The sequence below is a fragment of the Physeter macrocephalus genome, chromosome 17 (assembly GCF_002837175.3).
Source record: "Physeter macrocephalus isolate SW-GA chromosome 17, ASM283717v5, whole genome shotgun sequence".
NCBI classification, from domain to species: domain Eukaryota; kingdom Metazoa; phylum Chordata; class Mammalia; order Artiodactyla; family Physeteridae; genus Physeter; species Physeter macrocephalus.
The window spans coordinates 37,447,526-37,461,700 of NC_041230.1; the positions used below are offsets into that span (position 1 = coordinate 37,447,526).

General features: G+C 40.3%; 1 protein-coding gene across 1 annotated transcript in view; it reads left to right on the forward strand.

Moving 5' to 3' along the window:
• LRRC36 (leucine rich repeat containing 36) overlaps positions 1 to 11,972 on the forward strand; it is a 50,609-nt gene extending 38,637 nt beyond the window's left edge. Inside the window, exons 10-14 of the mRNA XM_007125895.4 lie at positions 3,186 to 3,351; positions 4,599 to 4,744; positions 5,539 to 5,662; positions 9,831 to 9,945; positions 11,233 to 11,972. Coding sequence (XP_007125957.2) covers positions 3,186 to 3,351; positions 4,599 to 4,744; positions 5,539 to 5,662; positions 9,831 to 9,945; positions 11,233 to 11,458 — 777 coding nt within the window. The 3' untranslated portion in view covers positions 11,459 to 11,972. The remainder of the gene's footprint in view (positions 1 to 3,185; positions 3,352 to 4,598; positions 4,745 to 5,538; positions 5,663 to 9,830; positions 9,946 to 11,232) is intronic.
• The last annotated feature ends 2,203 nt before the right edge of the window (positions 11,973 to 14,175 follow it).

The window sequence follows — 14,175 nt, forward strand, 5'->3', positions numbered from 1 at the left end:
AAAAAAAAAAGAAGTGGTGGACAGAGTTTACCACAGGAAGGAATGCAGAAGTTGCCAGGGGCTCAGGGTTGGCTGGAGTGATCTCTGTAGCATTGATGTTTATAATCTTATCATGTTTACACATTTGCTTTGGCCACAAATCACTAACTTGCTTGGGATCTTTCTACTAAAAGCATTGCTTTCCTGTACAGAAATTTAAATTATTCCAATTTTTTTCCAAGATGAATTAGATTAAGAAGATGAATTAGATTTTCCAAGGGATTTTTAGCTGAGACTTGGTTCAGAGAATGAACAACAAATCAAGAACCATTCCCACATATACAATATAATTCATTTCATAAAATTGTAGTATGATAGTTCGTGTTGTTCTTACTTAGTAACTAAGTTTTGTTGCTGCCGTTGCATACATCCCTCCATGGAGAATGCCTTCTTCTCTCCTCTCATCTGTTTGAATATTAATTTTTCTCCAGGCCCTACTTCCATCCTGAAGCTTTCTTCTCATTAGTTAAAAGAACTATAGCTCTTGGGGCATTCTCTTCCCTTGAACCCATAATCTTTGTCATACGAATCATTTGTCATTGAATCATTTACTGCCCTGTGAGAAAGCAGGGGATTTGGTCAGAAACAACTATTTCTAGTCACTTATTTTTCAGTTGATGGAAATCTTTTTGCACATTGACATGGGTTTATAAGGGGGTTTTGTTGTTGTTTCGCTGTTTTTTTTTTACCCTTTAAATACTTTCTATTCAGTTTTCAAAACTTTGGAGGTGGTTGTAATTTTTGTGCACCAAAGGGGGCAGTCTTGTAATACTTTTTTGGCTTTTTGGTTCTTTTTTGTTTTCCATTTCCAGCCACCGATGCCTATTTTTCCAGACAAGAGCACTGGTGTTAATGTATTTAGGGCAAAGGTACAGCAACACTTAGGATATTTGGGTGCTATATTAATAAGACATGTTCTAGGAGATTTTTCCACCTCTATTTCATGTGATAGGATTGTTAAAATAGCAATTAAAATCTCAATGCACTTTTCTGGACTATCTTAAAAATTCCCATTTCTTTTTTCCTGTTAGATACTATATTTCTTTATATGAAAAGTTGTAAAAGAGCTGTTTGAATATAAATATAAAAGAAATACACTCTTCAGTTTCTAGAAAGGTAAAAATCAGAAGAGCATTTAAAAAGTTATAAAAAATAATCCCATATAAAAAAACACAAAATTAAACCAAACATGAATTTGAGAAAATTTATTTTTGACCAACTGACTTTAGAATCATAGACAAATTATAAAAATTAATTTTTAAAAAAGCCATGAGGCATGGCTTTTCAGCTTTTAATTTGCTGAAAGTTAAAAGTAACAAAATTATTCCAAAGTTCATTAAAAAAATTATCCCCCCACACTCACCGCATTGTGATAAATGAAAGAAAATACGTAAAGGCATGTATGTGTTTCTAAGTCGTTCCATGATGCGCACACAGGATTACCAATACATGAAAAAACAATGACAGTAAATATCCATTTTTGACAAGATCCTCTAAAGTGGGCTTGTAGTGTAACCAGTTTTTCTATGATTTTTCTTCCTAATCAGGTTGTTAACTTTTTAAGGACCTCATCTTTTACTTCTTCATATGTTCACAGTCCTATGTAGAACTCTCCATGCACATGATCAGTGTTCAGTACAGATCTGTTGAATAAATGTTTATCTCATTTGTAATGCTTTTCCTTATTAATCATAGGCCACCTGTGTGACTCAAGTCATAGGTATCACTGTCTGGTGTTCTGCTTCACAGTTGTCATATATGACAGCATTATCTAATTAATCATTTATAGTTTTAATATCAAAAGAGCCAAAGATTGAGAAATAATTTGGCTGTTTTTATTTTTTTTTATTTTATTTTTTTTATTATTATTATTTTTTTTTGTGGTACGCGGGCCTCTCACTGTTGTGGCCTCTCCCGTTGCGGGGCACAGGCTCCGGACGCGCAGGCTCAGCGGCCATGGCTCACGGGCCCAGCCGCTCCGCGGCATGTGGGATCCTCCCGGACCGGGGCACACGAACCCGCGTCCCCCTCATCGGCAGGCGGACTGTCAACCACTGCGCCACCAGGGAAGCCCTGTTTTTAATATATAACAGCTTTCTTGAAGTCCCTTGAGACCCTACAGAAAATATTCGTAGATTGATCTGTCCAGTAAAATTCCCAATTGTTTTTTATTCATTCAGACATGACTAAATAAATAGGCATATACATCCTATCTGAATGAATAAACAATTGGGAGTTTCATTGGAGAGCTCTACCTATACATCTATATACATAAGATTCTTACTGAATAAAAAGTATCTTTAGTACTGGGTCCAACAATAACATTTAAAATAACATTTAAAATGTTATAGGATATTTATGTTTATTATATATTAATATACTAAATATAAGCTTATGAGTTATAACTTATTAAATTACTCCCCATTTTATTTTATTTTATTTTATTTTAAATTTTTATTTATTTATTTTTGGCTGTGTTGGGTCTTCGTTGCTGCGCACGGGCTTTCTCTAGTTGCGGCGAGCGGGGGCTACTCTTTGTTGCGGTGCGCGGGCTTCTCATTGCAGTGGCTTCTCTCATTGTGGAGCACGGGCTCTAGGCGTGCGGGCTTCAGTAGTTGCGGCACACGGGCTCAGTAGTTGTGGCTCACGGGCTCTAGAGCACAGGCTCAGTAGTTGTGGCACACGACCTTAGTTGCTCCGCGGCATGTGGGATCTTCCCGGACCAGGGATCGAACCCGTGTCCCCTGAATTGGCAGGCGGATTCTCAACCACTGCGCCACCGGGGAAGCCCCCCCATTTTATTTTGATATGTAATACCTTAAAAAGTGTTGTGCAGTTTAATCTTTCCATATTACATAACATAATACATTGAGCCATAGACATAGGTGTTAAAACATTGTTTTCTTCTGAAAATCTCTACAGAAAATTATCACAGAAGATACTGTTACCTTTGAAATTATCCTTGTATATATTATTGTATTTGACTTAGACATTAATATTCTATTCAAATCCAAACTAAAAGATGAAACCAACTTTCTTTTTTTCTTTTCTCTTTTTTTAATGTTAACACTTTAAATGTCTGGATTTTTACTTCCCTTATTGTGTTAGAATGACAAATGGTTGGGTGTTTTGGTTTTTTTCTTGAGCCTCTCTCTAGTGACCTGGGCAGTTTGCATGGTTTGCCAGGAAACCACAGTCCCCCGATCTCTGCCAGAACATCCCATGTGGCCACTGTCCTCAGACAGCTCCTGGAGCTTGTGGATAAGCACTGGAACGGTTCCGGCTCCCTCCTCCTCAACAAGAAGTTTCTGGGTAAGTGAGTGCATTCTCAGTTCCTGGAGAAGGGCTCAGACCTTGCTTCTGCTTTGTGTTTCTGCTCTATGTTCTGATAAAAGCCACTCAGTCCCCTTAACTTGCAGGGAAAATTGTTCTCATGATCACTTACCAAAATTTCTTAGCCACACAGTGATTGACAAACCTGCATTTTTCTTATAATCTTCTTCTAACCTGTTGTTTGTTTGCTTGTTTGTTTTTGGCTGCACACAGCAGCTTGCGGGATCTTAGTTCCCCGACCAGGGATCGAACCCCGGGCCCACTGCAGTGAAAGCACCGAGTCCTAACCACTGGACTTCTAGGGAATTCCCTTCCCTGTTTGTTTTTATCAGCACTCTTCCCTCATGTACCAATTGTCTTGTTCCTCCTGTAACTTTTTCTTGACAGTCTTTGAGTGATGAGATATAAAATAGAGCATGGTCATGTTAATGATTACAAAAGGATTTTATGATCCTTGGGAAAGTGCCAACAATAAATACAACAGAAATTGGGTTTGATCATTAGAGTTCTGAGATGCCTGTTGAAATATTTGATTCGAAAAATATGATTCAAAAAACTCCAGTGACTAGATGACGTGGACTCTTTTTTAGGGCTTCTTTTTTAGGAACTTGGGGGAAAACGGTTTTGCAAATATTGTCTCCATGTGTTTATTTGTTGTTTAATGGAAGAAGAATTCAAGGAGCTGTTGGTGGTGGTAAAAGTTTAAGTAAAAACTAGAAACTTTAAAGTTGTTTGGGCTTAACTTTTCTTTTTTTAATTTCTTTTTAAAATTTCTTTTGTTTATTTATTTTTGGCTGAGCTGGGTCTTCGTTGCTGTGCGCAGGCTTTCTCTAGTTGTGGTGAGTGGGGCTACTCTTTGTTGCAGTGTGAGGGCTTCTCATTGTGGTGGCTTCTCTTGTTGCGGAGCACGGGCTCCAGGCGCGCGGGCTTCAGTAGCTGTGGCTCACGGACTCAGTTGCTCCGAGGCATGTGGGATCTTCCCGGACCAGGGCTCAAACCTGTGTCCCCCTGCATTGGCAGGCGGATTCTTAACCACTGCGCCACCAGGGAAGCCCATAATTTTTTATCTCCATCATGAAACATCTCTTACAGCCACTTACTAAATTCTTGAAAAAAGGAGATATTAGATTACCCTGTTTGTCCTACAGAGCTGGTAGTTATTGACTAGGAATTCTGTGCTTTAGCTTTTAAGATTGGCCCGTGTGCCCAACCTGAATTTTTGGCAGGTCCTGCCCGAGATCTGCTTCTGACTTTGGTAGTCCCTGCTCCTTCTCAGCAGTGGTGTCGCTCACATCTTGAAGATACATCAAAAGCCTTCCACAAGAGGGAGATGGAACTGAAGGAGACGGGGCAGCTGGTCCCTAATGACATGGTATGCTGCTCTCGTCTTCTTTTCCTACTCTTCCTTTACTAGAAAAGGATGGGGCAGCAAGACTAGAACAGGTCTGTGCCATAAAGAACATCATCACCATGAGCACCTAGATGTTTCTGAACTGAAATATAGAAAAGTCAGTCTGTGCAAATCTGGAACACAAAACTTGCAGGGACAGCTTGGAGATTTTGCAGGGATGACTCCCTAATCCTAGCCCTAATCCAAAAATTCTAAGGAAAGACTTGAAATGGAAAAAGAAAAAAATAAAGGCCCTAGAGTGAAAACATTTAGGACCATGTTCTTGAAGGTTATGGTTTGATTCAGATGAGGGAAGTTAGATGTCTCTGGGATTATCTTTCCTCCCTTCTGATGGAGAGCCCTAAACCAGGAGCCATTCCTCGAGTGTTAGGCTGCTGGCTCTGGGAGGGAAAGAAGGGACTCATATTCTGAGGCTTTTTCCCCCCCTCTTCTTAACATTAGAGGATTTTCAGGCATCCAGTTTAGTTTCTAGAAACTTTAGATAGGTGACTCAGATGCTGGCCACTTGTCAAAACAACCACTTGTTCTGCAAGAGTAGTGGATAACTCACAGGAAAGATTGCAACTGCATGTGATAAATTTGTTTGCTGCACTTGAGCTATGTTTACCAATGAATTAAAATTCTAGTGAGAAAGAGAGATGCTGACCTCCATTCAGTTTATCACTAAACAGAGGAAAGATTTTTTCAGTTTTCTAAAAGCACTCCTCAGAATTTCAGATTCTTAATGTGTTTGTATTTTGTTTTCTAACCTAAAGGAAAGTTTGAAGCAAAAACTGGTCAGAGTGCTGGAGGAAAACCTCATTTTGTCAGAAAAAATCCAGCAATTGGAGGAAGGTGCTACCACCTCGATTGTGAGTGGGCACCAGTCCCACAATTTTGGTAAGTTAAGGAAAGCAATGTGTAGTGCATCCCAAGACAACCATTTGTTTGTAGATGGCCCGTTTAATAAGCTTCGTCATCCAGAGCTCACATGGCTTCCTAAATGGAAACAACCATCTAGCCTCAGAGTTGTAATGCAGGTGACTTGAGTTACCAGAGTAAAAGAGTTTACTCTTTTATCAGTGTAAAGCATTTACAAATGTGTTATTATTGTCATTATTTTTGAGAAAGACACTTGTTTTTTCTGATTATAGCAGAAGATCGTGTTCTTTACAGAAAGTTTGAAAAATATAAGGAAAATATAATCTCACTACCCAGAAATAACTACAATTAGTGTTTTTGGTATATTTGCTTTCACCATATGCCTATACATACATTTAACTCAGAATTAAAATTTGTGTCTTGATTTTTAAAAACTAATTTAGGTACAACAAAATACACACATTTTAAGTTTGATGAGTTTTGACAGATATATATATTCATTTAACTCCATCCCAATCAAAATACAGAACACTTCTGTACTCTAGAAAGTTTGACCCTTGTGCACTCAGTTCCCACTACTCTCTACCCTAGGCAATCTGATTTCTACAACCTAATATTATTAATTTAATAGCACAGGCATTTCCTATAATGTTACATGAATATACCATATTTCTCTATTCAGTCCTCTATATAGTTGTTTTTAATGTTAGCTATTATAAATAAAGCTGCCATTTTTATATTGGAAATAATTCTAATTCTAAGAATTTCCAAACATTTGAAAGACCTGAAATAGAAGAAAAGAGCCTAGAGTGAAATGTTTCTCTAAGATTCTCTTTCTTCTCTTCTGATGGAGCTGAGAGTCCTAATATTTATGCTGTGATAAATAATGCAGCTATTAATATCTGTGTATATAAATCTTTGTGTACATTTTAGACTATTTTCCTAGCAGACATTCCTAGAAGTAGAATTAGTGGGTCAAAAGATGTGGACATTTTTGAGGTTTTTGTTACATATTGCCAAATCATTCCCAAGAAAGATGGTTTCAGTTTACACTCATATTGGCAATAAGTATGTATTTCAATGCCTTTTCATTTCACCCTTGCCATCACTGGGTATTATATTTTTTTGCCATTATGATAAGTGAAAAATAATATCCCATTGAATTCTTGTTATGTACTACTTTATTATTAGTATAGTTTAGGTAGATAAAGTCTAGCTCGACTTCAAGCTTCTAGCTCAGCACCCACAAACAAACATTCTGGGTATTTGGATTTGAATGAGGAATTTGATTTAGAAATCAGCATTGAATTTCCAGAGTTGAATCTCATCACTATCTGATATTCATAAGCCTGAATAATCAAGACGTCATTCTCCACTTACCTGCACTGAAAATAAATAGGTGTTTATTCACTAGATACCTACTTTCTTTTTTTAAAAAATAAATTTATTTATTTTATTTATTTATTTTTGGCTGCGTTGGGTGTCCGTTGCTGCACGCGGGCTTTTCTCTAGTTGCGGCGAGCGGGGGCTACTCTTCGTTGCGGTGTGCAGACTTCTCATTGCAGTGGCTTCTCATGTTGTGGAACACGGGCTCTAGGCACGCGGGCTTCAGTAGTTGTGGCTCGCAGGCTCTAGAGCACAGGCTCAGTAGTTGTGGCGCACGGGCTTAGTTGCTCCGCGGCATGTGGGATCTGGTTCCCAGACCAGGGCTCGAACCCATGTCCCCTGCATCAGGTGACTTGAGTTACCAGAGTAAAAGAGTTTACTCTTTTATCAGTGTAAAGCATTTACAAATGTGTTATTATTGTCATTATTTTTGAGAAAGACACTTGTTTTTTCTGATTATAGCAGAAGATCGTGTTCTTTACAGAAAGTTTGAAAAATATAAGGAAAATATAATCTCACTACCCAGAAATAACTACAATTAGTGTTTTTGGTATATTTGCTTTCACCATATGCCTATACATACATTTAACTCAGAATTAAAATTTGTGTCTTGATTTTTAAAAACTAATTTAGGTACAACAAAATACACACATTTTAAGTTTGATGAGTTTTGACAGATATATATATTCATTTAACTCCATCCCAATCAAAATACAGAACACTTCTGTACTCTAGAAAGTTTGACCCTTGTGCACTCAGTTCCCACTACTCTCTACCCTAGGCAATCTGATTTCTACAACCTAATATTATTAATTTAATAGCACAGGCATTTCCTATAATGTTACATGAATATACCATATTTCTCTATTCAGTCCTCTATATAGTTGTTTTTAATGTTAGCTATTATAAATAAAGCTGCCATTTTTATATTGGAAATAATTCTAATTCTAAGAATTTCCAAACATTTGAAAGACCTGAAATAGAAGAAAAGAGCCTAGAGTGAAATGTTTCTCTAAGATTCTCTTTCTTCTCTTCTGATGGAGCTGAGAGTCCTAATATTTATGCTGTGATAAATAATGCAGCTATTAATATCTGTGTATATAAATCTTTGTGTACATTTTAGACTATTTTCCTAGCAGACATTCCTAGAAGTAGAATTAGTGGGTCAAAAGATGTGGACATTTTTGAGGTTTTTGTTACATATTGCCAAATCATTCCCAAGAAAGATGGTTTCAGTTTACACTCATATTGGCAATAAGTATGTATTTCAATGCCTTTTCATTTCACCCTTGCCATCACTGGGTATTATATTTTTTTGCCATTATGATAAGTGAAAAATAATATCCCATTGAATTCTTGTTATGTACTACTTTATTATTAGTATAGTTTAGGTAGATAAAGTCTAGCTCGACTTCAAGCTTCTAGCTCAGCACCCACAAACAAACATTCTGGGTATTTGGATTTGAATGAGGAATTTGATTTAGAAATCAGCATTGAATTTCCAGAGTTGAATCTCATCACTATCTGATATTCATAAGCCTGAATAATCAAGACGTCATTCTCCACTTACCTGCACTGAAAATAAATAGGTGTTTATTCACTAGATACCTACTTTCTTTTTTTAAAAAATAAATTTATTTATTTTATTTATTTATTTTTGGCTGCGTTGGGTGTCCGTTGCTGCACGCGGGCTTTTCTCTAGTTGCGGCGAGCGGGGGCTACTCTTCGTTGCGGTGTGCAGACTTCTCATTGCAGTGGCTTCTCATGTTGTGGAACACGGGCTCTAGGCACGCGGGCTTCAGTAGTTGTGGCTCGCAGGCTCTAGAGCACAGGCTCAGTAGTTGTGGCGCACGGGCTTAGTTGCTCCGCGGCATGTGGGATCTGGTTCCCAGACCAGGGCTCGAACCCATGTCCCCTGCATTGACAGGCGGATTCTTAACCACTGCGCCACCAGGGAAGCCCTAGATACCTATTTTCAATCAGCCATGAGACCCAGTTCTCTATTTTGGATTACTGGTGATAAATACAGCTGTTGCAGCCCTGATTTCCACCTTCCAGAAGCTTGCTACTCAAAATGTGAGCCACACATCGCAACATTAGCATCACCTGGGAGCTTGTTAGACATATAGAACATCTGGCCTCACCTCAGACCTACTGAATCAGAATCTGTTTTCTAAAAAGATCCCCAGGTGATCTGTAAGCATATTAAAGTTTAAGTACTGTTCTAGAAGACTGACTTGCTTAGGACCAGAGTTCCTGTGCTTTAACCTACCTTATTATTGCAGGCAGTGGCAACACATTTGGAAAGCTAGATATGAATGCCTTGGCCACAAATCCAGTTTCTGAAAGCACTCATTGAGCTATTGTCATGTGCCTGACACAGTTCTAGATGTTTTCACATATTCTGTACAGAGTGAAGGACATACATTAATGAACTAAAATGGAGAATACAAGGAGACCAAATATTTGTTGACTGCCTATGCTATGTGAGCACAGATGTCTCACTGACTCCTCATGACAGTGCTGCTACCTGGCAGGGTTACTAGCTCTAGTGAAACTCACAAAAATGAACTAACGTGCAAGATTAAGTGGTTGAATTTTAATTCAGATATATCTGTTGCAAAACCCTATACTCTTGCCACTATATCTGCTGTCTCCAAGGGAGGGAATGGTGAATGGAGTGTGGAGGTGGGTGCAGTGGGGCCCCCAACTCTTCAAGATGTCTCCCTGATCACTCAAGCTCTGCTCAAAGACTAGCCGTTTGGAATCCTCTCACCCCTGGCTACTGTAACCTTTGTAGATGATCTTCTGCGCAAAAACCAACAGCTGAACATGCAGGTGGCTTGCCTGAACCAGGAGCTTGCCCAGCTGAAAAAGCTGGAGGAGACAGTGGCCCTTCTCCACGAAAGTCAGAGGTAGGACTGGGTCCATCTAGCTGACTTCTGGAAGCAGATATTTACTTTCCTTTATCTCCTTTGTTTTACTTGGCAAGTTAATATCTATATACTTTCAAATTAACTCTATTCTGTGTGCAAACCACCTGTATCCAGGCCAGTTTGCTCAGGGATCAAAATACTGCTTTCCAGAACACACCAGTTTCTGATTCAGCAGATCTGGGTTGGGAACTGAGAATTTGCATTTCTAGTAAGTTTCCAGGTGATGCTCTTGCTTCTGGCCTGGGGACCACACTTTGAGAACATTAAGATATATATCTTTAGTGATGCTATATTTTAGAGTAACTTGACGTAATTCTTCTGTGTGTTGTTAAACCATCAATTCAATATACAGGTTCAATTCATTTTGTTTGATTCATAGGGAATATTTTTATTATTTTTATTTAATCTTGCATATAATTAATGTAAAACTTACATGGTCCCAAAGTCAGATCCACAAAATCAGATAAATTCAGACAAATCTAGCTTCCTTACCTGTCTCCTCTATCCTTTCCTTCGTTCCCACCAGCCTTCCATTGCAGGTGTGGGTGTGTATTTGTATTCCCCTTCTATTATATAAAAAGAGGCATAATGTTGCTTTAACATTTTATCTAGAAATCATTTCACAGTGGGGTATAGAGTTAGTTCTCACTCCTTTTTATACATGCATAGGACTCCACTGTGTATTTAATTAGTCCTCTACTGATGGACATTACAGTATCTTGCTGTTGCAGATAGTGTTGCAGTGAATAGCATTGTGCATGCATCTTTTCTGGCGGGGAGGGGCAGTCTCTGATAGCTTCCAACATTACATGGTAATACAGAGTCCAAGAATATAGTCATGACTAGCACCATTAGTTTAACTGCAGAGGCAGGATAGATTAGAAGAAGTAGAAATTAAGATTTGGGGATAGAAATTGGAGGCCTGGTCAGGTGCCAGTCTCCCAGTGCGTCTACTTACTTCATCATGAAAGTGCTTTGGAAAGAACAGAACAATCACTATATAAAATGTGAGCTATGTTATTGCTACAGTCAGTCTGGAACATAAACAGAACTGCAATGAATAAATAAACTGTCCGTCTGCTTTTAAAATAACCAACTCATAAATCAGACAGTTCTTTCTATTTAAAGATGTTACTTCATTTTACATTTATTTATTTATTTTTATTTTTAAATTTTTTTACATTTATCTTTAGCAAACATTTCAGGTCAGAATGGCAACTATTTGCTTTTATGACTTCATGACTGTCTTTTTTCCCCGTGCCTCAGATCCCTGGTGGTAACTAATGAGTATCTGCTGCAGCAGCTGACTAAAGAGCAAAAAGGTTATTCTGGGAAAGCACTCCTGCCTCCTGAGAAGAGTTATCATTTGGGGAGATCATCGCCCTTTGGGAAAAACACGCTGTCTTCCTCCTCACCAGTGGCACATGATACGGGTCAGTATCTAATACAGAGTGTTTCAGACTCTCTCCCAGAGCCTAGTCTATGGAGCTAGCACTGCACACCTTTTTTGCAGCTTCCCTCTCAGCCCCAGGGGGCTCTCAGTGTCATTGCCACTAGTATGGTGGTATTCACTCACAAGATTAAGAAAAAAATCTTATTTTAATTAGACTATATTGGTCCTTTTTATTTCTTTTTATCTCCTCCCATCAAGTCGTTCTTTCCTTCTGCCCACATAAATAGTTGGCACTTAGTCCTAGGCATCATATCACATAGAAACGTTTGGCAGAAAATGTCAAAAAGAAAAAAACACTAGACATTTTTCCCAAGTGTCAGTTGAAACTGTGTGGTAGGAAGTTTAAAAAGCACATCCATGGCCAGGTATGTTTTGTGTTAGAAATTTTGGAGAACCTCTATTGATCAGTTCATCAAACGTGTTTTGAGTTTTCTCCCACCACAGTGAAAAGGTGACAAGGTCCGGGGTCTTCCTGGAGCAGCCAACAGTTTAGTTGTGTGATGGAGCTCAAAGCTTGACATTGGTACCAAACAGGCCTAAATAAAAGCCTAGAGAGATCCTGGAAAGACAGACAGAGAGCAGGTAATTCCTACTCTGGAGAATTGGAGAAGGCATCAGTGAGGACTTGTTTGAGTGGAAGCTTGGCAGAATGAGTACAATGGTACCAGGTAGAGGGGGTGCAGAGCCTCCTAGGCCAAGAGTACAGAGTGGGAGAGTCTGGGGCCCCCAGAGGGATCACCGGGCAGGGAAGATGTAGGTCATGGTGCCATGACAGTATATAACTGGGGGACCTGTCCTAGCCTGGGAGGGAGGTGTGATATCAGGAAAATGTCCCCTAAAGAAATGATCTTTCAACCAAGACCTGAAGAATTGAATAGGAGGTCACCAGGCAAAGCATAGGACTGAGGGCAGAGGCAGTGGGGAGAGCTGCAGAGAGAAATAGCATAAGCAAAGGCCATGACATGGGAAGGAACATGGTTCATTCAGGGAATGGAGGGCCTGAGAGGAGTTACACAGGAGCTAGGTTGCATGGCTCCCTAAAGATTTTAGATTGGGAAGGCAGATGGGTAGTATTCAATAGATTTGTGTTTGAGAAGCTTTCTCTATAAGAAGAGTGGATTGGCCTCCGGCCGTGTGGAGTGGACCAGAGAGGAGCTAGAGAGATGAGAGAGAAGGCTGGTGCAGTCCAGACTAGAGGTGTGGCTTCTGAAAGTTAGCTTTGGGCTCAGCATCCACTTTACATGTCAGTACCTTGTATTTAAGACTGAGGATCAACCTTTTCTTTAATCCTGATTGATTAGGCATCAATGGGAAAAGATAATGCAAGTGGCTCTAGGTATGTCTCTACTTCAAGGTTGCACAAGTAGCTAATGTTGCCAGAGAGCTGTAGAGGGCAAAGGACTGTTAACCTAATGTCATATTGTACTTCTCTTCATCTTCAGGGTCATGTCAGAGAGAGAGGCAGGTGGAAAGATTAGACACTTATTTGCTCCCCTGACCCAGGTGTTGTGCAGGGAAGGAGAGCTATTGCTGTAATAATGAGACATGAAGATCACAACTAAGATCACACATCTCTAAGTTATAAATAAAATCTACAGATCTCTCAATTTTATGTAGGTTCCCGAAAGGAGCATGTACAGAGGAGCCATAAGTTTCTTTGAGCTGCATGGCTCTGAGGGAGCTAGAGTCAGCTCGTTTTTTCTGGAAATGTCAGTAAGAACAGCCCCCCTCCCCACTTTCCTGGGCCTGTCTTGGCCCCATTGAGAGGCCTCCAAAGAGCCTAAGCCTTGCCCAGGTAGGGTAGCCTTAGCTAGTAGCCTTACAGCCCTGTGTTGTCATATTTCACCGTCCCAGCCCAGTGCACAGGCCAACTTACTGGACAGCCGATGGGGGCTAGGGGAGGTGGGGGCAGGGATAACAGACTTCTTTCTACAACCCAGCCCTCCCTTCCTTCTCCTATGAACATCTGAGAATGCTAGCCCAGAACCTATACAGGGTACCTCTAAGGAGGAGCAAAGAGCCTGACCCAGACTAAGTCACCTTCCACTCTGTTTTCTATTGTCACTGAAAGTGGCTGGTCCTACCCTAGGCCAGGCCCCTCTCTAGGGTTGCTGGCCACTCGTGCAGAGGTCATCTGTGTTTCTGATTTTCGCTGTGTGGCCCTTGGTCCAGAGGGCAGGGGTAGGGATTGGTGGCATCAAGGGAAGGGCCAAAGAGTTGTTGCCCTATGGGGCTAAGTGGGCTCAACATGGAGTGGGGGAAGACCCCTGAAGCAAGTAGAAAATAAGTGGACAAGAATTCCTCACCCTGGGCCTGGCACCATTAGGAGAAAGAAGGAAACAAGGCTGGGATGGAAAACAGGTCCTCAGGGAAGTTCTCCAAAAGGAGAGGCAGGGCCCCTCTGAGGTTTGGCCTTCCCGCCAGCTATACATAGAGGGTTTTAATGGCTCCATCCCACAGATCCTAACTTCTCTTCCTTGCCCAACTGGCTTTGCTAGCAAGGGTACCCAAAGCTTTCCACCATGAGGAGGCTATGGGGAGATGGAGCAGTGATAACTGAAGGGCTGAAGTGGCATTGTTTGGTCAGTTCCTGCCATGAACCAGATTCTGCTAGACTAAGGGTCTTCCTGGCTCCGGGTAGGCCTTGATTTCCCTCAGGCTCCATAACCACTTTTAAAGAAGAGGGGGCTCTGCTCCTACAAGGTGGAGTTTCAGGACTCGGCCAGTTCTCTCTCTGGGCTCCTCTAAGCCACACT